This window comes from Lithobates pipiens, unplaced genomic scaffold (genome assembly GCF_037356315.1).
Source record: "Lithobates pipiens isolate NorthernLeopardFrog02 unplaced genomic scaffold, aLitPip1_a1.2 Scaffold_16, whole genome shotgun sequence".
NCBI lineage: Eukaryota > Metazoa > Chordata > Amphibia > Anura > Ranidae > Lithobates > Lithobates pipiens.
This window is the reverse complement of record NW_027507748.1, coordinates 70,875,714-70,901,535: the sequence shown is the minus strand read 5'-3', so window position 1 is coordinate 70,901,535 and position 25,822 is coordinate 70,875,714. Positions and strand designations below refer to the sequence as shown.

Below are 25,822 nucleotides of genomic sequence, written 5' to 3'. Positions count from 1 at the left end.
AAATGTACTGTCTGCCCTCATGTTGTAAAGCACTGCGCAAACTGTTGGCACTATATAAATCTTTTTTAATAAAAAATAAAATAAAAATTATAAATGCCCCCCTTGGCGTTCACAGCAGCTCCTAGTTTTTTAACGCAGTAATGGTTATTACTGCATTCAGCTAAATCAGAGCACACTTTAAAAATTCTCTAGAAATATCTAAAGTTTCTTGAAATTTGGGAAGAACATCCTATCTCCCATTGAAATGATTTATAATGTGCATAACCCAAGGCACTTAACATTTACAGCTAACAGAGGAAGTGGCTTTAATAAAGCAGGCTTGCATAGCAATAAATTGCCCTCTGACTTCATAAACTGTCACTTATGAAAACGATGGAATATTCTTGACAGTCTGCTCACTTTTAGTTACTTACCATGGCCGTCGTCCAAGAAATCAGTGATGGTGGCCGAGGTGCACTTTGACCATGGTTTGGAGGCATCGATGCTCGTCAGTACGGATGACATCAGACGTTTATCTTCGAGGGTGCCAAAGTTCTCCTCGCAGAATTTAGAATCATCATGGGACAGCCCAAGGAGATGTCCTGCAAATGGAGAAAACATATGGATGGAATGTATTACAAGGAATGGTATAAATGCTGTGGTTAGGTCGTCATCTGCAGACTTTTCCATACAGACAGTGGAAAGACTGCTTAGAAGATTCATACTGTATACATGCAAACATTTTTTCTGCCTATTCTATGTATGTTGAGAATGTATCCATCAAAATATCTATCTGCTATTTATCTCTTTACATCTTTTGTAAATAACGATGGAGGCACAAACGACCATATTTTTGTTTAAAAAGTCAGTCCACCCAAAAGTCATATCTTAGTTATAATAGGACAGAGTGGCTTCTTGTATGTCTCGGATACCCCAACGGCAAAGACAGAGCTAGGACCTGGCTCTGAACTAATGGTAATCAGTTAGTTGGTACGTGTGATCACCAAGAAAATGTTTCAGATCAGGGCTATGGTGGCAGTTTTATTTTGGTGGCAGACTGCATTTTGTGTTATCATAGTTGGAACTGTCACTAACACATTCTATTAATACTAAATATCATAACGATAGCTATTTTGTGTGTGGTACTGGGAAATGAGAAGTCCTGATTTATTACTAAAGGACTGTCCTGATTTGATTATGAAGGCACCTAAAATATTCTCTACATCTGTTAATCCACAAATCGTGTTGAATTCACAACAATTTAAAATGACAAAGCTGGATGACTGCACACTTCAGTGTCTGCGGTCACTAAAAGTGGCAGTAAACTCCATTCCACCAGCTTATAATAAAGCTTACTTGTAGGTAAAATGAATATCTTCTAAGGGCCCTTTCACACAGGCTGTCCGATCAGGTCCACCTGTCAGTTTTTCAGGTGGACCTGATCGGACCTTGCAGTCTCCCCAATAGAGCGGGATTTCATCGAATACTTGTCTGTTGACATCCAACGCTATTCGATCCGATCCTGCCCTTAAAAAACATAGCTGGTGATCCTATTTTCCATCTGTCTGGAGGATCGGATGGAAACGGACAGGCGGTCTGTTTCCATTTGATTTTCCCATAGAGGAGAGCGGGACTGTGTCCGTGTCCACTCTGCACAGCGAGGCAGAGGCTCAGCGGCGATCAGTGAACCAACCCCCGCTGAGCAAGTGGAAATTCACTGCACAGGCGCCTGTGTGAAAGGGGCCTTAACTGTACCGTTTAGGACAGTGATGGCAAACCTTGGCGCCCCAGATGTTTTGGAACTACATTTCCCATGATGCTCAACTACATTGCACAGTGTACGAGCATCATGGGAAATGTAGTTCCAATACATCTGTGGTGCCAAGGTTTTGCAGCCAGTGCCAGCCCCGCCGCATGCACACTATCCTCTAAATTGTCAATTTTAAATACCCAGCATACCCATTAGTCCTGCCATGAAGGTCCATGTGCAGACAGACATTTCCTGGTAAAGGTTAACAACACTCTGGGAGAGACTTACTAAAACTGGTACATGCAGAATCTGGTGCAGCTGAGCATAGTAACCAATCAGCTTCCAAGTTTTATTGTCAAGGCTTAATTGAACAAGATAAAGTTAGAATCTGATTGGCTACCATGCACAGCTGCACCAGATTCCGTGTGCTCCAGTTTTAGTAAATCTCCCCCTCTGGCTTTGTCTTCAGTTGTTATTATGATTTGTCACCATGTCACCCAGACTTCCAATGGGGACTATAGGTGGTCTTTTAAACACACATTATGTAAGCAGGGTCTACTGTTTTCATCATTAGGAAATCCACCATTGGAGTCATTGAGGGAATACATATGGATACAAAGTGACTGCAAAGGGATACTGTGCTGAGATGCAACAAAAGATGACGGAGGTAAGATTAGGGAGGAGCTGACGTCACGCCGCCACATCTGGTTCCCAGAGCGGTGGACTTCTTGGTATATTTTGCCACTTTATGCTTATTTTATTTACATCTTTTCTATTGTATTGTGCCTTTTAAGTTGAATAAAAATACTACACTATTATACGATCTTTGAGCTCTGTGGTAAGCTTTTCCCTGTATAGACCGATTTTCCCAGACGTGTCTGACCGCAGCTGGGTTATCTATTGTGGGGAGCAGGAAGGAGGCCCTGAGTGATGGCTTAACTATATTAGGCAGATTTTATTTCTTGTTGTGGGGAGTGCATATTGGTGGTGGAAATAGTGCACTTGTGGATACATGTGTGTCTTCATCATCACACCATGGAGCACTTACATAGACATCTATGTTGGAAGCATTTTTACTTGGACAATTTAATATATGAACTGTTTATTTATTTATTTATGCACTTTTTGAACTTTATCTAGTATATGTGTTATAAAAGGAATCTATTTATTTGCACTATTTCATGGTTGTTTACACTTTAAGTATATGTTGCACTGTTGCATTTGCACATAATAATTTTGCATATGGTGAGATACTCATACATGCAAACTTTTTCATAATATTGTGCAGCACTGCACTACTTTTGTATTTATGCCAAAGTGAGATATTGTCACCTCTTAGTTCGAGCAGCTGAAAATGACTTGCCACTCACTGTATCCATTGTATAAAAAGATGAAAAAAGGTGAAAATCTTAACAATTGTCATTGGATTATGATACACAAAGATTTAGTATGCTAAAATTGAATAAAGTTTGGGTGTACATTATTTTAATAGTAAATTGGAGAGGCTGCATCAGTAAGTGTCGCCTTATCTCCCACTTCCTTCTCCCCGCTTTCTATTTATTTACACCTTGTGTTGTCACTTTTTTGTATTTTTTTGTTTGATTGTTACACGTTTGTCACAGTGTGATTAGTAGTGTATGGGTCCTCGGGCCTACCCTTAAAGTCTCGGGAGGATTTTGGTCTTGGTGTACATGGCCTTCTGGTTTTGTTTGCCCTCTCTCATGGGGTCTCCCTTTGGGGTAGCCCCACCGAGTACTTGGGTGGGTCTGTTTCAGAAGACCCTCCAGAGAAAGGGGGTCTATCTGGTTTCGGCCAGATGGACCCAGTAATACCTCAGTCCCCGTCTGGAGTCTAACACCCCAGGGGATCAGGGTAAGAGCCTTCCTAGGGAGGATTGTGTAACACGCGTTGCACGTTTTATGTCACTCTTTATGTGTGTGCACTTTTTTGGCACCGGATGGAGTTTTTGGGTGTGTTTCACACACCACAGGTTTTCCAAAAAAAATAAAAATAGTGTTCCCTTAATTGCACCGCCTGTCATCTCAATTACATTTCTTAAGAAATATCACATTCTGACTGATTAAGTTTCAACACAAGACTCAAAAATCCCAGTGTATTTGTGTGTATGTACCTGGCTGCTATTTATAAAGGAAAGAGGGAGAGGATTGGGACTAGCCAAGTCATGGAGTCAGTGAACTGTGACGGTACCACGGGAATTTATGGCATAACCCCCACGTTTCTCTTCATACCCCTAATATTCATTTTCAAGACTATCAGATTCTATTTAAGCCTCAAGTCTTTGGGTAAAATCAGGGGGTACCTTCATAGGATCAACTTTGTTCCAAAATATAATACTTTGACATATTTCTCATTTTATTTCTGCACCGGAGACACCGGAGCCATAAAAAGAACAACAGAGAAAGGTGATTTTTACTTTCACAAACTATTAAACTAGCAAATAAGTAGCAAACTATATTAAAAAAAAAAAGTAAACTGCATCCCAAAGCATCGACGTATTGCAGGTGTTCTACTCAGTATTTAATTAAACAACCAACTCAAAGCACTAATTGCCTTGAATGTATTCCCCCCGGTAAAAGTTATGTAATTTCTTCTTGTCACCTTCTTTTTTTCCGTTCTACGGAATGCCAACATTAACACGACTTAACTAGAAATTTCACAGTGTGTATCAAGTGGAGTATAGATTGCATTTTACAGACTTAAGAATTTAAGAAGCTTAATTTAAGAAACACACACAGAGTTCCCTTCTGTGTTTCTTAATGTGTAAAATGCTGTGAAATGTTTGAACTTTGCAATATAAGCACTGCCTTGTAGGTTTAGTAGGCTTATTTAAGGAGGAACTCCAAAATAAACAAAAAATATTCCACAGTTTCCATTAGCAGAGCCATTTAGATCTCTACTTATAACTGTTGGTAGTAGTTCATTTTGATGATCTAAAGCTCGCTGAAAGTGCTTGAAAATTGATGTACTGTATATGGCCAGAATAATGAAAACATATGGTGAAACTGTGCCATATACATTAAAGATCACTTAGTTGCCCTTCCTCTCTTTGCACTCACCTTCATATTAGTGATCCGGTGACCTATTTTTCTACCAACCAAAGGGAAAAAGTTGCATGTAAAGCATTAGGTTGGTGTAGTTGGACCATACACAGGGTTAAAGCCCTAGTCCACCTGACAATTCCATCTGTAGTGGAGTGCAGACAATATACAAAAGAATAATGCCCACCATCATACTCTCCCCTCTCCTACAGCATATAGTGCCCAGTTGTTTGCACTTTTCTCCCGCATATACTACCCACTGTCATACCCTTCATACTCCTCTCCTGCACATAAATCCCATCATCATATTCTCCTCTCCCCTCTATCACACATAGTGGCCAATGTAATATCCTTCTCACTCCTTTCACGCACATACTACCCACTATCATACCCTTCATCTTTTTCTCCTCCACATACGGGCCATCATCATATTCTCACTCTCCTCTACCACATATGGTGTCCAATGTAGTATCCTTTGCACTTTTCTACCACACATACTGCCCATCAACAATCCCTCCACATTCCCCTCCCACACATAATGTCCACTGCCATACCCTCTGCACTCCCCTCCCACATATACTGCCTACTGTACTATTCTCTGCTCTCCTGTCCCAAACAAACTGCCCAGTGCTATACCCTCCATGCTCCTCTTCACATAGTACCCAATGTCATAACCTCCACTCTTCTGTACCACATATAATTCCAATTGTCTTACCCTCAACACTCTTCTCTCACACATACTGACCACTGTAATAACCTCTGCATTCTTCTTCTGCATATACAGCCTACAGTAATACCTTCTGCACTCCTCTTAACATACTACCCACTGTCATACCCTTCTCACTACTCCCTGCACATACTGCCTACCATCATAACCTTCTCACTGCTCCCTGCGCATACTGCCTACCATCATACCCCTTCTCACTACTCCCTACATATACTGCCTGCCCACCATCATACCTTTCTCACTCCTCTCCTGCACATACTGCCCACCATCATATCTTTCTTACTCTTCTCCTGTATGTAATAACCACTACCATACCCTTCTCACTCCTCTACCTTCTGCACTCTTCTTCACATACTGCCCACTGTCAAACCTTCTCACTACCCCCTGCACATGCTGCCTACCATCATACCCTTCTCACTACTCCCTGCATATACTGCCTGCCCACCATTATACCCTTCTCACTGCTCCCTGCATATACTGCCTGCCCACCATCATACCCTTCTACCTCCTCCCTGCATATAATACCCACCATCATACCCTTTTCACTCCTCTCTTGCACATACTACCCACCGCCATACACTTCTCATTCCCCTTTTGCACATACTACCCACTGTCATACCCTTTTCATTCCTCTCGTGCACACACTGCCCACCATCATACCTTTCTTACTCTTCTCCTGCATGTACTACCCACCGTCATACCTTTCTCACTCCTCCCTGCACATACCACCCACTCTCATACCCTTCTCACTCCTCTTCTGCACATACTGCCCACCATCATACCTTTCTCACTCATCTCCTGCACATACTACCCACCGTCATACCCTTCTCACTCCTCTCCTGCACATACTGCCCTCAGGCTGAGGAAGAGGATAGTCCCCAAAACACGTCCCTTGTAAACAGAATATATCCATGTGATGTGGCAATAGGAGGATCATCTGACAAACACCAGAAGGAAGAAAATCAGCATGTCAAAGGGACGGTAAGGAGACCACAATGTACCACTAGTTATATATTACCTTGCCTGGGTCATATGACGCTGACCACGATTTTGGACGCATTATTGTTTTTTATTCCTCAAAGCTCAACATTACGTCTATGGTCTTTGTTCTCCCTTTGTACTTTATATTAAAAAGACTGTCTATGCTGAAATACAAAGTTTCTACATAAGTTAGGAAACATAAGGTATAATATTTATAATAGTCAGTCTTTTGACAGGCCTCAGATCAATTTGTGTTACTAAATGGATAATAATTCCTGCAGCTGACAAAATCATATTAGCTGTACAAACACATTCAGGAAATGGAGCACTCAAAACACCATGTTAGTTGACGTGTCTCCATGAAGCAATAGGCTTCGAAAATGACTTTAATATGTTTTATTATCCTTATGCAATTCTGGTGACTGACATCACCTCACCGTGACATCACTTACAAGCCCTGAGTCTGCGGATAGAGCAGTAAGCCTGGCATGTCAAGCATCTGAGGTTCTGGAGATTTGTGATGGTTGGGTAGAAGGGATATCACTTATGATGGCCCAGTGGGAAAAGGAGGAAATCTGGAGAGGAATGGCTAAATAATGTTGACATAAGTTTTCATCCAATTGCAAGCAATTAGATTCAGGGGCTTTCTCTGGGAGCTGTATGCCGTAACTGGATGGTGTCACGACTGAATAACCTTGCAAGGCAAACTGTATACTTCTCTAATAGGATAATCGAAGGCACAGAAAATTTTGGGATGTTACTCTGCCTCCAGAGGATTTATATTTATCTTGTAAAAAAACAGGATGATATAACATATAAGCTAAGGCTGGCCTTAATTGATACAATGAAATATAGCAAAGTGATATAGCTGGTGTCACGGGAACTCTGTTTGCATTACACCTGACTTAAACTCGTATTTTTTGGGCTTAGATTAGTTTGAGATAAAGGTTAACCACTCTGTAAGACTATAAGTCGGAGCTGTGTGTCTGTTTGAAAGATTTTACTTCATATCCTGCTCGGTGACTATACAGGAATGACACTGACCAGGAGTTTTAACTTCAATCTGATCTTACATGCTGCATGCTTGTTCTGGGTCAGTGACTCAAAAAGACACAGGCTCACAATCCCATCTAGGGAACCAGGATATCTACTTTATAGCTGCTACAACATTGATCGCCATGGTCTTCCATGTCTAGTGTTGAGTGGCTGTCCTCCTGCACAGTAACCACAAGGGGCTTGTTTGGCATTGCTGCAATTAAGAGTAAGCCTTGTGTATTTTTAATAAATACAAGGCATTCCATGACTGGACGAGGTAGAGACTATGACATCACCGTCATCCCTCACTACCTTGTCCAATCTAAGAACTCCTTTTATTTATTTAAAAAAAATACAAGAGATTCTCTAAATGGGGCAGCACTGAACAAGCAAACCCCTGTGGTTACCAAAAAGGCAGCCATACGGCAATAGACCTGGTCTGCAATCATTGTAGTTGTGGTGACTTTTTCAGCGATCCTCTGCTTCCACCTGGATCAGTCAGGTAAAAGCATATGGATACTTATATTGGTCCAAGCTGGACCAATGAAACTATGGAAAGAAAAACTTCAGTTTTCAAGAAGACTCAATTTCTAAAAGTGAACATTTCCTATGTTATAAAGAACCTTGAAATGTACCTTCTGCCTGAGTCCCCTTTGGAAAACATGGAAAACAGCCCTGGGCTTCATATACCTAGTCACTTCTGCTTTGTAGCCTCAGAGTTGTCTATTTGCAGGGTGTGACCACCTAAAGCACTACTGTCACTGACTGCTAGTTTCAGGAGGTTTGGAGTGAAAAGTCAAAATTGTTCTGCCCGCTCTTCTCCTTGTTGGAGAGTAAGATGTTCCTGAGGACCAGTAGCTCAAGGATGTCCCTGCTTCTGCTACATTTACTCCATGGGGCCACCTGGCTATGTCACCTGGTGGCACTACCCCCTTTCTGACATCATGGACTGGTGCATGCTGGGTCTGTGATGTTAGAAGGGGCAGTTTCAGCAGGTGACATAGCCAAGTGGCCCCGTCCCTTACCTATATTAGAACTGTCAAACGGAAGCCAGCCTTTGTGTCAGCAGGAGCTTTTTATTTAATTTGTTTAGGGTCGGTGGGCAGTGTGATTGACAATGGATTTACATCGAGGGACACTTTTTTTTTAATAAAAGATTTGTCAAAAACCGTCTCTGTGTTTTTCTTACTTTTTGACATTTTTTTTGGTGAATGGGTAGGGGTACTCTGTACCAGATACTCATTCACATGGGGGGAGGATCTGGGGGCTTCCCTTGTCAAAGGGGGCTTTCAGATTCCAATAAGCCCCCTGCCCGCAAACCCCCACAACCACTGGCCAAGGTTGTGGGGATAAGGCCCTTGTTGTCACCATCAACATGAAAACAAGGTGCTTTGCTTTGGCGTGGGGGCTGTATCTCAGATAAAGGTCTGTTATGGATTTTTGGGGGGGGGGCACTTTTCTTTACATGCATCTGTCAGTGGGGAAGTCAGCTGACAGGTGATGAGTCACTGGGTGTTAAGGATATGGGCGACCGGCTTCCTGGCCCAACAACCAGCTTTTCTTCACACAGAATTCGAACCGGTCGATCGTTTTTCGACCAATCCAAATTCTGCTCATAATCCAAGGTATTACTGGAGTTGTAAAGGCTGGAGGTTTTTACCTTGATGCATTCTATGCATGACAGTGCAAACACCTTCGCTAAAAACCTTCACTCTCCCCTCCAGCCACTCCTTATACTTACTTGAGCTCAATCCAGTGAATTGCATGAGAGCAGCTGCTGTCCCGGCTCTCTCTCTTCTCATTGGTTCAGAGAAAACAGTGGGACATAATGGCTCCCGTTGCTATCAATCACAGCCAGTGAGGAGGGAGCGGGGGGCAGGCCAAGCCCTAAGCCCTGCTATATATGTCTTATGGACACACACAGCAGGGCTCAGAAGTGAGCACACACAAGTGCCCCCATAGCAATTAGCTTGCTATGGGGGCACTTGGTGGGGGGAAGGAGCCTGGAGCACCAGAGGGGGACCCCAGAAGAGGAGGATTGGGGCTGATCTGTGCAATGCTATTGTACAGAGCAGATAAGTATAACATGTTTGTTATAAAAGAAAAAAAATCTGAGTCTTTATGTTAACCATAGGTAAGCTTTAAGAGCAATGTTTTTAGTGCAACAACCCTTAATAACCAATCAGAAATCACATTTTATCATCCTGACTGCTCTAGATAAATGAAATCTAATTGGTTGCTCTGGGTTAGTGTACTATATACATCATGACCACTCTTCTGCAATACCTTGTAAAATAAATCTGCGTGTGTTTATTCTACAAAAACCTCCATATAAATTAATGATAGGCCGCAGTTACAATCTCCGCACAGTAACCCATCATTTTGCCATGATAATTCGAGACTAAGGCAAGGTTTCTGCCCCACAGCTTGTAAAGAAGCATGTGCCAGCAAACCCTAGAATGACATTAAGGTTGGTATATTATCAGTCTTCTTGGATTCCAAAATAACTTTTATTTTATTTTTTGTTTTTTTTATAATGTAGCTGGTTTGCTGGGCTTAAATGTTTACATAGATCAGCAAAAGCCAAGGAAAAAAAAAGAAAAAAAGAAAAAAGCCCCAAACCACAGCAAACGCTGCTCAGATAGTGTTGTGTCTGAAGCGCTTCCTAATATCCTGGCTGCACATTCGGCTTTGATTTAAGATCATCTAACTTGTGTTTTCAACTTAGCCGCAATCACATATTCCGTGCACCCAAGTAGAGCAGCATATCTTAAAAGAAAGAAGAAAACACGAAGGCTTTTTAATAGGGAAGCTCACTTTTCAGCATAGTCACATAAATTACAAGGAAAATAAAATACATGGCCGGTTTCAAAGAGGAAGAGGAGTTCCTGAGTTAACATTTTTTTTTTTCATGTGATCACAGCCAAGTCCAAAGTACTCATTTCATATGCACAAACAGTAGGTGGGAAAAATACTGAAGAATGCGTCAACAGCCAGAGCCGGGATATGACCCGGTTGACTGGTTACTTACTGTATGGATTATCAATTGTGGGTAAAAGCGAATATCCACATCGTACAAGGAAACATGAATATAAATGAAGCACAGAGGATCTGCATTGAAAATATAACTTCATTTCCCTTCATTATAAATTACTCCAGCATTTGGATAATATATACAGTGGAACCTTGGTTTACAAGTAACGCGGTTAATGAGCGTTTTGAAAGACGAGCAACTTTTTTTTTTTTTTGTGTTGCATCGCAAAACGAGCAGAATTCAATCTAATGGGTGGTGCAGTACCACATTTGGCCAGAGGTGCGGGAGTGCCGGGGACACTCGGAATGACTCGGAAATACTCAGAAACATTCGGAAATACTCCTCGGAAATTCTCCTGAGTATTTGCAAGGCACCCCCCCCCCCCCCCACCTCTGCATGTAATAGAAGTCAAGGCAGAATTAATTATCTTCGTTTCCATTGACTTTTATGGGGAAACTTGCTTTGGTATGCGAGTGCTTTGGATTACAAGCATTCTCCTGGAACGGATTATGCTCGTAATCCAAGGTTCCACTGTACTATATATACTTTATATATCAGGCATGTAACTGGAATATCCATGGACCCCGATGCAAGAAACCATGAAGGGTGCCCCTGTCCGCATGGGCCCTTTCCATTGGTCCTGGGCCCTTCCCTCTGAGTGCAGGGCCCTTGCTTCTAAGCCCAGGGCCCTTCCCAGTGATCTGGGGGACTCTTTACTCCCTGGTTAAGGTGCCCTTTACTTTTCTGCAATTTTGGTGCAATTTGAGTGCCATAGACTGCAATGTTAAATCACAAAAGTCGCAAGGAAGTTGCAAACAAGTTGCAAGAAAATGGCAAGCAAGTCACACAACTTTGGGGTCACAACAGTGTGAACTGAGGCCATATTCTGCAGCGGGACCCCTTCCTGCTGTCTTGGACCCCCCCCCCCCCCACACACAGTGGCTGTACACCAGCCACCAGTCACTAATGTGAGACCTTTGTGACCCTGGTAATCCCACCACTGAGCTGTATTAATTGCTTGGTAACACAAATTGCTAATCAGTCAATCACATGGCAGAAACTCAATGCATTTAGGCATCTAGACATAGTGAAGACAACTTTCTGAAGTTCAAACCGAGCATCAGAATAGTGAAGAAAGGCGATTTAAGTAACTTTGAATGTGGCATGGTTGTTGGTGCCAGACGGGCTCCAGAGAGATGGCACCAGGATGCAGTATGCAAGAAGGCAAGCTGGGGAAGGCAATGTAAACCTTATGTAAACCTATTTACCACTGCATACTTTGATTTTGCAAATCTTTTTTTAGCATAAAGGATGTTTGTTCCATATATACCTGCTTTAGTTAATGGTCTGTAAGAATACACAGACTAGTTACCAGCAGGTTTTTCACGCAATTAGCTAGAGAGGTCGTTGGAAATGGTTGAGAAGGTCTCTGCATGACAATGATGACTATAATCTATAATGTTCCTGGCATAATTGGCTAATTGAGCACCAGTAGAAGAAACACAAATAAAGGAGGGCTAGGTAAGGGTGACATTCTTTTATCTTTTGACTATTAAAAACAAAGACGCGTGAATAAATAAATGTAAAGCAAAGTAGAAACCCCTTTAGTAAAACTAGACTGTATAAATGTCATGCAACGAAAAAACAACTAGAAGCTATGATAGCTTATCTTGAAAATATTAAGACATACTTTAAGCATTAGCTATAGGCACCAGATGCCCCTGTATAATGAGGCCTGACAAGTCTCTGTACCATATACAATACCCGTCCTCCATACACAAACATCATGTCCTACAAGACGTGCAGAACCTGTCACACTCTGTAAACACAGCACTACAATGTACACAAATTGATAGCGGTTTGGAAGTGCTGATCTTAGCAAACCTGCAACATTTTAAATTCATATCTCTCGGAAATCTTGTCAAGGAAGCCTCATTGAAGAAGAGAACATATGCAGAGTTTCATAACCAAGTTTGATGTAAGAGCAAAAATTCACTGTAACCATGGCAGAAGGCATTATTTATGAGATGGAAAAAAAGGTGTCAATTCTATGGCCGTTACAAAGAACCAGGCACTATCCTAATTCTTTATATAGCCATCATATGACTAGAGCTAAAGTGTGTTAAATTGTATAGATATTTGCTGATTTAAAGCCCAACACTGGACACAGCAAAAAGGGTACATTTTCAAATACAAGGGGTAATTGCTCATTATGTCCAGGGGTGCAGAGATACAAAGAATTACTTAAACCCACAACAGTAAAATAGTCTGAATGTGCAGTAAAGCATGCTTGTTATTCTCAGTGTGGAACCTAAGGGGTTATTCCTCTGCATTGTGTAAAGAAGGCTGTTTAATCTTGTATGCGCAGATCCTCCTCTTCTTCCACTATCTCCAGAACATGTCTGGATAAGACAGAGTTACTGGAGTCAGGATGCACATGCTCAGTTTGGTGTGTATTGCTGGAGAGTTTTTTTTCTCTTTTCTCGGGAGAGTGCATGTGATAAGCACAGGGCCAATCAGCGCTATCAAGGCAAAGGGTCAGGGGTCCTGAATAAAGGAACTCAGGATGACATCAAAAATAGTATGGCGCCACGACTAAGGACTAAAGTCCGAAACACGTAGGCTGTTTTACAACTTTGTACAACTTTGTACATGCATTTAATAAATAAATACTATTTGGATGTCATCCTGAGTGCCAACCATCCCATTTCTTTACTCTGGTACATTGGAGGTGTCAGCAGCCTCAAGGTCTGAGCACCAGACAGAGCTTTTATGTAGGAAGGCTGCAGCGCCTATACATTTGTTTTTCAAGGGTCCTGAATCCTAATAGGACAGCTCAGTGCAGCATAAAAACTCTTCCTATAAGCTCTTCCTATAAGCTTCCTATAAGCTTTAACCAGACACTGACTGCTATATACTTCTGATGAGTAAAGGTATTTAGCAGTTTCTTTTTTTTAAAATGATTAAAACGATTTGCATTTCCATGTTCTATGTGCTGTGGGAGACCAGATATAGTGAATGTAGGGTCCTGGGTTTAGTAACACCAGTGCTGTGACCAATCCCTTAAAGCCTCCTCTCTAAACTACACTTGGCTGCAGTTGTAGTTTGTGGCCCACACTTACAAAGCAAGGTTAGTTTAAAAAATGAATATGGCACATTGGATGCAACCTGCGCTGAGACAAACTGGAAATGTACAAAGTGATTCAAATCCTCAGGATAAATCCTATGGCTTTAGGAACCGTTGAAGAATTTAATCCAGCACACTTCTAAGAGACTGAAGCAATCTCTAAGCCCTTGTACACACGGTCGGACATTTCGACAACCAAATCCGTCGGATTCTGTCCATCGGATCTTGTCCATAACTGTTGCATTCACACGGTCGGACTAAGTTGTCGAAAAGTCTGATCATTCAGAACGTGATGACGTAATTTCGTTACGATGGGACTACATTCAGGCTAGTAGCCAATAGCTTTGATGTAAGAATTTGATCTGAGCATGCGTGGCACTTGGTCCGATCAAAATTCTCTACACATGATCGGAGTATGTCCGATCGAACCAGTTGGTCAGAAAATATTTCCAACAAGTTGGAAAATTGGGTCCGACGGATATACCGACGGAATCAGTCCGATGCATTTCACACACAGTCGGATCATCCGACAATACGGTCCGATAGGACACATTCCGACGGATTCTCCGACCGTGTGTACAAGGGCTAAGAGACAAACAGAGTGGACAGATAAATTATGCTTATCATGGTTCTGTGGAAGATACCAAGGAAACTGTTACAACGGATACACTGGGTATGGTCTGGATGGCAATAGCTAAGAGAGTCAGCAAGGGAGTGCCAATCTAAGTGCAGCACTTGAGTCTGGTAGCTGGGTTGACTTGGTAGCCACAGGAAGCAGCACATGTGGATGGATGGTCCCGGCTTTCACACTCCACTCCTTGCAGCAGCAGCAGCAGCAGCAGCAGAAGCAGCGGCAGCAGCAGCAGCTCCATCTTGGAATACTGAATGTCACTTCTTATAGCCTAGGCCATCTTTATGTAGAGCAACAATTCTTTTTGTCAGATCCTCAGAGTGTTCTTTGCCATGAGTTGCCATGCTAAACTTCCAGTGACCAGTACAAGAGAGTGAGAGTGATAACACCAAATTTAACACACCTGCTCCCCATTCACACCTGAGACCTTGTAACACTAATGAGTTACATGACACCGGGGAGGGAAATGGCTAATTGGGAAAATTTGGACATTTTCACTTAGGGGTGTAATAATTTTCATTGCCAGCGGTTTAGACATTAATAGCTGTGTGTTGAGTTATTTTGAGGGGACAGCAAATTTAAACTGTTATACAAGCTGTACACTCACTACTTTACATTGTAGCAAAGTGTCATTTCTTCAGTGTTGTCACATGAAAAGATATAATAAAATATTTAAAAAAATGTGAGGGGTGTACTCACTTTTTTGAGATACTCTATAATAAGGCCTGTTCCTATACCTGGAGATAATGAGCATTTGACCCTTGCAGTTTAGGAGGCCCCACTGCAAGGGAAGATGTTTCTCTAATTCCCAGAGTTGAGCTTTAAAGAGGAAGTAAACCTTGATGAGTTTACTTCCTCTGTCATTCCCTGCAAAGGTAAAGCATAATGGACTACTATGCATCGCATAGTAGTCCATTATGTGTCACTTACCTGACACAGGAGCCAGCGAAGTCACCGCTGTCCCCTGTAGTCCGGCGCATCCATCTGCTCGGTGGGTCTCGCCGCTCCGCCACTGTCATTCGGCGAAGCCGCGATGACGTCACTCCCGCACATGCGCAAGGGAGCTGCCACTCGCGGCATATCACTGTTGACCGCGGCACACTCAGTGCGCCTGCGCACCGCTGTCTACGGCGCATGCGCCGTAGACAGCGGTGCCTGTCTTTCGGCAAATATCTCCTAAACCGTGTTGGTTTGGGAGATATTTCTTGGACCTACAGGTAAGCCTTAATCTAGGATTACCTGTAGGTCAAAGTGTGTTGTAAGGGTTTACAACCACTTTAAAGCTGAACTCACAATATACACTTCATGTATATGCAGCATATGGGAGCTGTCCTGCCTGCCAAAGATTTTTACTTTTGTCCATCCAGCTGACCTGACTTTTCTCTGCATATTTTGGAAACACGACTAGGTCACCTCTCCACCCCCAGCTTGTGATTGGACAGGGAAGAAGCAACAACAGCCTTGCTTCCTGGTAGCCCATATAAGTTCAAGGCACCTGATTGGTCCCAAGAGCTGGCCCTCCCTCTCTCTGCCTGAATGCTCCTGTACATGGCAATTCAAGAGCATGAAATCAAATAAAAATGCAGATATTTATTATAGTTGACTTTAAAATGCATTATTTATTTTATTACCTAACAGCATTTACTGGTGTTCATTTTACTATGTTTGGCGTTCAGCTTCAAAAAATCTTCACGCTGAAAAAAAGACAAAGAGCTTGGATGTTCATGGCTCATCTACAAGTCTTTATTCTTACTTGGTTTTATATTTAAAAAAGGTTTAGCGTTGATCCTCTAAGAATACATAGGATTAGAGCTAGACAGCTAAGCAAATCACTGGCTTCTTTTCCCTCTTAAACCCTTTACCCCATGCATTATATACCGACTAGTATCAGCATAGCGGGTAGGGGGAATAGTCTGTGCTTTGCAGATATGGGGAGGCCAACTTGTATGCCTGGTAAGAAAAGAGATGACTGCACACCTTCCCTCATGGACCGCCTAGTGTTATAATAACCCCACTTTGTCTTTGTTAGGTAAAATATCACCTGAGAATTCTGCACACAGAACTTGCAAATTAGGAAAGAACATTTTCTTTATTTCCTTCATTGATGTTGCACATATGCGCACTGTAACAAAGGCATTTAGGCTGCCCATACACTGATATATTTTTTTGTTCAGCCCCCCCGAGCTGAACAATATAAATCTGACAGATTCCACCATCCATATCCAAAGCCATGGATTAATCCCCCACTGCGCTCATCACATTCTGACAGCTGGCTGTTAAAATACCCAAAGCAGTGGCTGCATCTGATTGGATGCAGATGTTCCTTGGCTACAATTTTTTGCCCAGCATCTTTGATTATCTTGAAGAATATTGGGTGGCGTTAACTATTAAAGTGAAAAAAAAACCTTCGCAATCTCCTATATAAAGTGGCCAAATGACAACTTCTGCTGCTGCTTGCAATGTTATGTGATCCCACACACCACCAAATACATACTATAAATAATATCTGATTGCAGCGCCACAAACACACAGATCTGTACCAAAATTACATCATTCTTCCTATCCCCTAACAATACAAATGACAAACCTATGCAAAATCTATTTGTACTGAAAAAGCCAAATGTATATAACATTCTTGTATAACGTCACTGTGACAGATCCCCGTCGCACTCCACTTGAGTGCTTCCGTCAGTACACTGCTTCCTCCAATCTGGATCCTCAGATATCAGATTTTACAGCCAAATATTGTAACCAAGAACCAGACAAAACTGAGTCACAAAGCTGGGACATGAACTGTTTATTTGAACACAGGTACATAGAGATACACTCAGGGGACAAGCCCCCCCCCCCTTCCTTTTCATAATGAAACGGGCGGGGTAGACTTTACCTCCACCAGTAGCATGACACAGGTGGATTCAAACTTCTCATCAGTAGACTGTCTTTGGGAGGGGCTGCTGGAGAAATCCCCCCTCCCCCCTCACAGCTAAGCCACAGAGATATATACATCCCATAATATGTTTCTTCCCAAGGCAGACAGACGCAATAGAACAATGAAATAAAGCCACACCCCAAATGACCTAACACAGGACACATACATAGCATATATATATATATATATAGTTATACAACATTGCAGTATGGTTGTACAGTGAGTCCGATTAGTACAGATCAGTACAGGTACAGTTGTTCTGTAGTACAGGTGTTCTCGGTTGACCTGTGCCCCTAATCACAGGGTTACTTAGACATAGGAGGTGCATGGGGAGCTGAAACAAGGGTTTCTCAACCTCCCCATGGGATTCTGGGTTCCACGGGCCCCCGGGCCCAAAGTGATTTTCGTCACAGTCACTATGTGTAATTAACTAAAATAATCATGAATAAATCAGAAAAGAGGCAGAAAATATAAAGAATCTTAGTGATTTTCACTAAAATATTGCAATGCGTCACACCCACGTGTGAGATGGGTGTGACACAACATGTCAGCGGGGGAGCTAATGACATCATCCTGTTGAACCTGGGAGCCCAGAGCATGATCGTTGAGCCTTATTCTAAAGGGGAAAGTGTTCATGTTTTATCTGTAGTGTACCAGAGTTTTGCACAGTATACTGTGAGTGCATATTTTAATTCCATTGAGAGTCGGTGACAGTTTCCTGTCATACCAATTGGATGCAGGAAAACCTGCATCCAATTTGTATAAATGTGAACCCAGCCAAAAGAGGAAGGTGCATTTTGACCTACTGTGTCCATAGGTCAAACAACACGGTGAAAGCCTGGTGTAAATGGTGTTGGATTCACACAGGGATCCACATGCATGATATTAAAGTAATTGTGGAGCACAAAGGAATAAGCCAAAAGGACATTATTGAAGTGGGACTTGTATTTGCGTTTTTCATTATAATTTTCATTATTATTTTATTTAAATACAAATGGTGGTATTATACAGTATATGATTGTTATATACATTTGTTTGGCTTTTTTAGTATACAAATTGGTTTTGCGTAGGTTTGTGATTTGTTTTCTCTTTATTGGACCATCCTCTGTAAAGAGGATCTCCTAGAGATGGTTGTGCGTGAAAATCCCAGTAGATTGACAGTTTTTGAAATACTCAGACCAGCCCGTCTGGCAACGACAACCTTGCCACATTCAAAGTCACTTAAATCCCCTTTCTTCCCTATTCTGATGGTCGCTTTGAACTTCAGCAAGTCGTCTTCACCTAGATGCCTAAATGCATTGATTTATTGCCATATGATTGGCTGATTAGCAATTTGTGTTACCAAACAATTGAACAGGTGTACCTAATAAAGTGGCCGGTGAGTGTATATTATATACTGTTGTATTGGATATTACCAGTTCAATTAATGTATGCAATTTAAATATTACAAGATCAGGTCATCTTTGCGCTCATTTTGGATGCCAATCTACATCTGCAAACACCACCATTTACAGATGAGCCTGTTTTTATGCTATTTCCTGTAAGTGCATTACTTGCTTTTCCAATAAATCATATCTAATATACTACACTCAGGTTGGTGCTTCCTGTGTCTCTCCCTCCTCCTCATCTTCACTGGTGTGTAGTACAGTTTGTAGCATCGGGGGTTATTTACAAAAGGCAAATCCACTTTGCACTTGGAAGTGCAGTCACTCTAAATGTAATGCTCTGTACACACGATCGGATTTTCCGACAATAAATGTTCGATGTGAGCTTATTGTCGGAAAGCCCGACCATGTGTATGCTCCATAGAACATTTGTTGGTGGAATTTCTGCCAACAAATGTTTGAGAGCAAGTTCTCAAATTTCCCGACAATAAAACTTGTTGTCGGAAATTCCGATCGTGTGTACACAAGTCTGTCGCACAAAAGTCTGCACATTCTCTGAATCAAGCAGAAAAGCCGCACTGGCTATTGAACTTAATTTTTCTCGGCTCGTCGTACGTGTTACCGCGTTCTTGACGTTCGGAATTTCCGACAACATTTGTGTGACCGTGTGTATGTAAGACAAGTTTGAGCCAATATCCTTCAGAAAAAAATCCACGGTTTTTGTTGACGGAAAATCTGATTGTGTGTACGGGGCATAAGGGGTAGATCTGAAATGAGTGGAAGCTCTGCTGATTTTATCATCCAATCAAGTGCAAGCTAAAATGCTGTTTTTTATGTTCCTTGCATGCCCCCCTCGGATCTACAGCGACTGCACTTCCAATTGAACTTTCAGTGCAAAGTAGATTTTCCTTCACACACATAATGCAGCTGTAACCATGACTGTTATCAGAGGGCGGTATCCTTCATCAGTATAGTATTACTTATTTCTATAATGGCCTCACACAAAGGTCAGGTGACCTTTCAGCGTGTAGCGCCAATTTAGGTCGGTGTGTTCCACAGTAAATGTGTTCCTGCAGCAGTGAGTACAGATGCTGCTATCAATAAATAAGCAACTCTAATGAACAAGTACAGGTGCTACAACACAGCATAAATAGATTTGGAAACCCAAGACTTGTGTCTAAAAGCTTCCTGCGTCTTACAGGATGCAATCAAAGCCGTATCGCGTTTCGGTTCTAATCTTTGAATAAATGTAAGAACTGAGCAATTATACAAGAATTGGGGAAGGTTGCCGTTGGTAGCGTACAGCTCTAGACGTCTTGAAAGGGTTGTTGTATGCTTGATCTTTTAAAGGCAATATAAATATGTCTATGTGCGGATTCATATTTATAAGACAGGAAATGTCTGCTTGTAACCGAGCCTCTAAGTGAATCCTTTATACAAACCGTCACGCATGAATTTCTTCTTAATTTGATAGTCAAGCTGACAGATGCAGGGCTCAGTGGCATGCTTCAGTTATAAGAGTCGAAAAGAATCTATTTAATGGCAACCAAAACGGGAAGGTCTGTCAAGGCTGGATAATGGACTTAAAAAAACGTTTTTTAGATCGTGGAAAAATGAAACCTTACCTAGCTAGGTACAGAGGGGGGCGAGTACTCAGTATAGCAGCGCTATCCACTCTACTGCTTCACACCAGAGCTGTAAGAAACTAGCAAATTTTGTGGCTACTAATGTCCCTATAAATTATTAATTTTAGTTTTGTAGGTCATGACGAAATTCATGAATTAATACCGAACAGGGACATGCGACCCACGTGTCGACCCACGTCCATATAAAACGTGTCATAATAAAATAAACATATTCCCAGTAGCCTATTATATCCTATGATACGTCCCCAAAGCTTGCGTAGCCTACCTGGTGGTACGATTATGCCAGATGTTTGCGCCTCAAAGTGGTACAATTCTTTTGCATAGAAATTTGGCGTTTTATATTGTAGGCCTGTAATTCTTAGCAATAACACACTTAAATCTGTCCAAACCAGAGTCTAGTAGACATCCCGTGTATGATAAAGTTTGAAACACAAAGTCATAAATTATAATATCATAAATAATTATAAAAAATAATATAATAATAATAAAATTAATTTACCCACGATACACTATATCGCTCAATTCTGCAAGTGTTCTAAGTTATTATCACTGCTTTCTAGCTGGTCTAAAACCACTTTTGACATAAAGGGACACTTTTTCGTTGCTATGGACAATCTCCAGATTCCGGGCAGAAAGAACAGTATATATATATATATATATATATATATATATATATATATATATATATATATATATATTATAAAACTGCATGCAGGGCATTGCACAAAGCACTAGGGACAAAAGGGATGTGAAATGATTTCATACAGTAATGTAATCTGTAAGATTACAGTGTACTGTATGTGTTATGAATTTTCTATTTTTTTTAATTTGCCGTTGGGCTCCGCCCCCATGCGTTGCGGCGCTCACAGGGAACAAAGCCCAGCACACAGAGGCATCCGGTGGAGTACACAGTCCGCAGGCACAGCGGAGGGACATGGCAGGATCCTGGGGACAAGGTAAGTACACTGCACCAGGATCCTGCAATGCAATCCCGAGTGTGGCTCGGGGGTTACCGCTAATGGTACTGAAATTTAACCCCCGAGCCACAACAAACTACCAGGGAGGTTAATAAAATAAAAGAGAGAACAAACATTTCCTGCTACACCTCACCTAATTCTTACTATTAAATGTTTCCATTTTTCCCTGAGGTAGGGTAGAGAAAATCAAGACCCCCATCCCACGGGACAGATCCGGTTCCGCTGATCCCCTGCTGAGCTGAGCCGATCTACTGGATGACAGATGCATAAGCGGAGCGGACATGGACACAGCTCGCTCTGCTGAGGTTAAATGGACACAAATCTATTTATATCAATCTGTCCATAGAGGAGAATGAAGGGTCTGATCATGTCTGCCTGAAAAACTGATAGGTGGAGCCGATCGTATGGCCGTATGTGAAAGGAGCCAAGGAGAAACTTTGAGGGCCCTAATTGTTGGTTTTTAAGCTGAACTCTAGGTATGATTTGTATTGTATAATTTCATTGTTCCAGCTTGAACCAATGTAAGTATGCATATCTCATAACTGAGCGATCATTGTTGCATCGACTACTACAGTAATAGCAGTGATCTTCCTTTCAACATAGTAACCACAAGGGGTCCTTCGCATGGCACACCACCATTCACAGAATGCCTTGTATTTTTAATGAACACAAGGCCTTCTCTGATGGTGGGTGGTAATAGCACAATCTCTACCTTGTCTAATCAGAAAATGTTTTGCATCAATTTAAAAAAAAATACAAAAGGGAAGATTTACTAAAACTGGAGAGGTCAAAATCTAGTGTAGCTGTGCATGGTAGCCAATCAGCTTCTAACTTAAGCTTGTTCAATAAAGCTTTGGCAAAAAAAATATAAAAAAATGGAAGCTGATTGGTTTCTATGCAAAGCTGCCCCAGATTTTGCACTCTCCAGTTTTAGTAAATCAACCCCTAAGCGTTCTGTGATTGGTGGCAGTGCCAAGCTAGTGACCCTATGTTTTTATGTTATATCTAATATATGTTTCTCTATCCAGCTTGTTTTTCCTGAAAGCATGTGAAGGGTGCTGAGAAAACTATTTTGTGAAATGCGTTGACCTATCTATTTGCTTGTCACTATAGGCAAATACCCCTGTCAGGAAATTTTTTCGCCATCTGTGTCCCATTATGGAGATTTCCTTTCACTTCCTGTCCCATAGCCAAACAGAAAGTTAGAGAAAATTCCTTCAAATTAAGGGCATTTCTTGGGGACCCCCAGGTTACTAGAACTAATGTCCCCATTGGATGATTTCCCTTCTATTACTTTTCTGGGGACAACCCAAAATGTGGGGTTTTCTTTTACTTTTACGTTAAAAAACAGGATAAATAGAGAGGGTGAATCTCATAAACGAGTGCACAGACAGCAATAAAACCTGATGGGGGTTCTAATCCCTCTCCACTCTATTCAAAATAACAAAAAAAAATAGATATTTTTACGTGTATGGTCAGCTTGACTCTCCTACGCCAGATATTTTAGCCTCACTGTATGAGAAAAGTAATAGTCCTTTGCAAATAAAAGTGACCCTCAACCCAACATGTTTTGCCCAGCAGTGGCTTCATGAGGGTTCAGTTGCTTTCCCTAGCTGTGAATAACCTCCTTAATCTGAGAAAAGAGAGCTGTGCTGTTCCTATACCTGGGCCTTATTTGGTAAATAAGTGTCTTGCCTGGTTTATTCTCTGAAATATCATCTCTACATGTCCGGATGCCGACAATCTGTTGAATTCTCTATATGCTGCTGGTTATGGTGAATGTTTGAGAGACATTACTCCCACAGTTATGTTTACAGAATGATTATCATACCAGCATATAGGTATATCTAAACATATTTACTAATGTCTTATATAATTGTTTCCATTGTAACCAGGGGTGGATCCAGAGTCTAGTCTCGGGAGGGACACTACCAGAAAATAATGTTCTCGCAGGCAATTTTGTTGGTATTGGAGCATTATTTCTATTATTACATTGTAATTTAATTAGTTCAGCTTATCATAACGCAGAATCAGTGGGAGCCCTGAGCGTGTCACTTGCCACTGTCACCTGTCACCAGATGCGGATTGTTACTTGCCACGTTCCTTGCAACCAGATGCAGATTGTCACTTGCCACGTCAACTACCTTCAGATGCAGCTGGTCACTAGCTGTGTCACCTGCCACCAGATGCGGATTCTCACTTGCCACTAGATGCAGATTGTCACTTGCCACATCCCCTGGCACCAGATGAAGATTGCCATTTGCCAGCATTGCCTGCCACCAGATGCAACTTGTCAATTGCCACGTTAATTGCCACCAGATGCAGCTTGTCACTATTCTGCAACAACAGTGACAGTAGAGAAACGGGCTTCTCTCCCCAGTTTTTCAGCACATGTGAGGGAAGACAGTGAGAGATGATGTCACCTCTCTGCTCCCTTGTCCGCCCGCTCACTGTACTGCCTTCCCGTTCACCCAGCAGCCACTTACTGTCATGACTGCCCGCCCACTCTGCTCACCCGATAGCCCGTTTACTGACCTGCTCGCCAGCTCTGCTCACTTTCCGGCCACCTAATGACCGCCTAACCCACTCACCCGCCGGCCACCCGGCCCACTCACTATCTTCTCAGGGGTAGCAATTGCCCAATTGCCCCCCCCCTCCCGGATCCACCCCTGATTGTAGCATAATTCAAAAGTTGTTTTCAATCTTTTTAAATATGCAGCTTTGATCAAAATTATGTCTGGTGATTCTACCATGAAGTCCCTTGTTGAGGGTCCATAACCTTCCTGTTATGGGGTTATGGGGTGACAGCTGTATCTCAATAGTGCTGATGCAGACTACAAGTGGCCAACACACATTGCTCAAACATGGTCCATCATTGTCACTATTAGAAAGACAATCTGCTGTAAAGATGTGCAGCCAATGCTGGAGTAAGTGTATGTTGACAGGAAGGGGTTGATTTACTAGAAATTGAGAGTACAAAATCTGTTGCAGCTCTGGATAAAAACCAATCAGCTTTCAAGTTTTATTGTCAAAGCTGAATTAAACAGGTTGAAGCTAGAAGATGATTGGCAGCATGCACAGCTGCACCAGATTTTGCACTCTCCAGGTTTAGTAAATCAGCCCTAAGGCCCTTTTCACATCATATGCAGAACGTTTGTCTGTTTTTCATCCATCCGTTGACAGATGAAAAATGGACATCAGTGCATCTCTATGGAAAAACAGATGTAAAAGGATCATCGTCCATTTACATCAGTTTTTGTCAACATCCATTTTATTTTGGAATGGATCAAAGCTCTATTTTTGTTGCATTAAAAAAAACGGATCAGACGGAAAATGGATGTAAACAGACAAACGGTACGTATTTGCATGAACAAATGGCTCAGAGACCCAACTGATTAAAGAAGAACTGCAATCTGCTCACATTATTTGTAAAAAAACATTGTTGCCTACTTGAAGCTTCCCTCCAAACTATGACTAGTTTGTGTAAAGTGTTGCAATTGTCATTTAAAAAGCAACAGCGCTGAAAGCTGAAAATGGGCTCAGGCAGGAAGGGGGCAAAGTGCCCAGTATTGAAGTAGTTAAGGACTCTAGCTGGCGGATGTAAAAGTCTGATGTAAAAACAGATGACAAATGAATGAAAAACTGATGTAAACTTGATCTGTTTTTTATTTTTTTTAAAACCTGACCGAGCTGATAAAACGAAGACCTCTTTCACACGAACGATCTGTTCAGGTCCGCCTGTCAGTTGACCTAAACGGACACTCTATAGAGGTCTATGGAAGACGGATGTCAGCGGTGACATGTCCACTGACATCCGACCCGCTCCAATCCAAAAAAGTGTGACGGAGGAAAAACATACTTTTCCATCCGTCTGTGGATCGGATCGGGTGACGACACACTCTACGGTCCGTCTTCATCCGATCCCCCGTAGGGGAGAGCGGCGCTCTGACAGGTCCGTCCCTACACAGTGTACAGAGACGGACCTGTCATCTTCCTGCTCAGCGGGGATCGACGGAGCAATCCCCCTGCTGAGTAGAACGGGCTCCGTACACGGACACGTCCGTGTGAAGGAGCCCTAACAGTCCACATGTGTGAAAGGGGCCTAAAGTGTCTGAAAAAAGAGGGTGAATAAAAAATAAAAAATACATAAAAAATGAAAGTTGCTATAGGGCTCATCCATCCAGGCACAGATGACCGGTCTGTGTTTGGGAGTCACCGGTGTTGCCAGAGGCCTGTACAAATCAATGAGCGGCTACACTGGTAGCCATACAGCCGAGCATTCACATGAATACAGAGATGAATTTGCACCCCTGGACGTAGAAGTTTGCATTCAGGGCATCTCATCAGCTCCTGTACACATGTAAACGGTTGGATGTGGTTATCAGGGTATAGCTGCAGCCTGTCATTGATGTTATACATAAAAATCTGTCACTCCTGCGCACAGAGGAATGCTCATTTTTCATGCCGTACGGCTCTCTGTGCTCATGCATAAGCCTTAATACTCTTCATTATTAAACAATACTTTTTTAATAGGGGCCTTTACATCAAACCAAAAAGAGGGA

General features: G+C 42.0%; 1 protein-coding gene across 1 annotated transcript in view; it reads right to left on the bottom strand.

The window, feature by feature from the left end:
• Nucleotides 1–25,822, bottom strand: part of ADAMTS5 (ADAM metallopeptidase with thrombospondin type 1 motif 5) — a 169,742-nt gene that overhangs the window by 84,297 nt on the left and 59,623 nt on the right. The window contains exon 3 of the mRNA XM_077480030.1: nucleotides 414–581. Within this exon, the coding sequence (XP_077336156.1) occupies nucleotides 414–581 (168 nt within the window). The remainder of the gene's footprint in view (nucleotides 1–413; nucleotides 582–25,822) is intronic.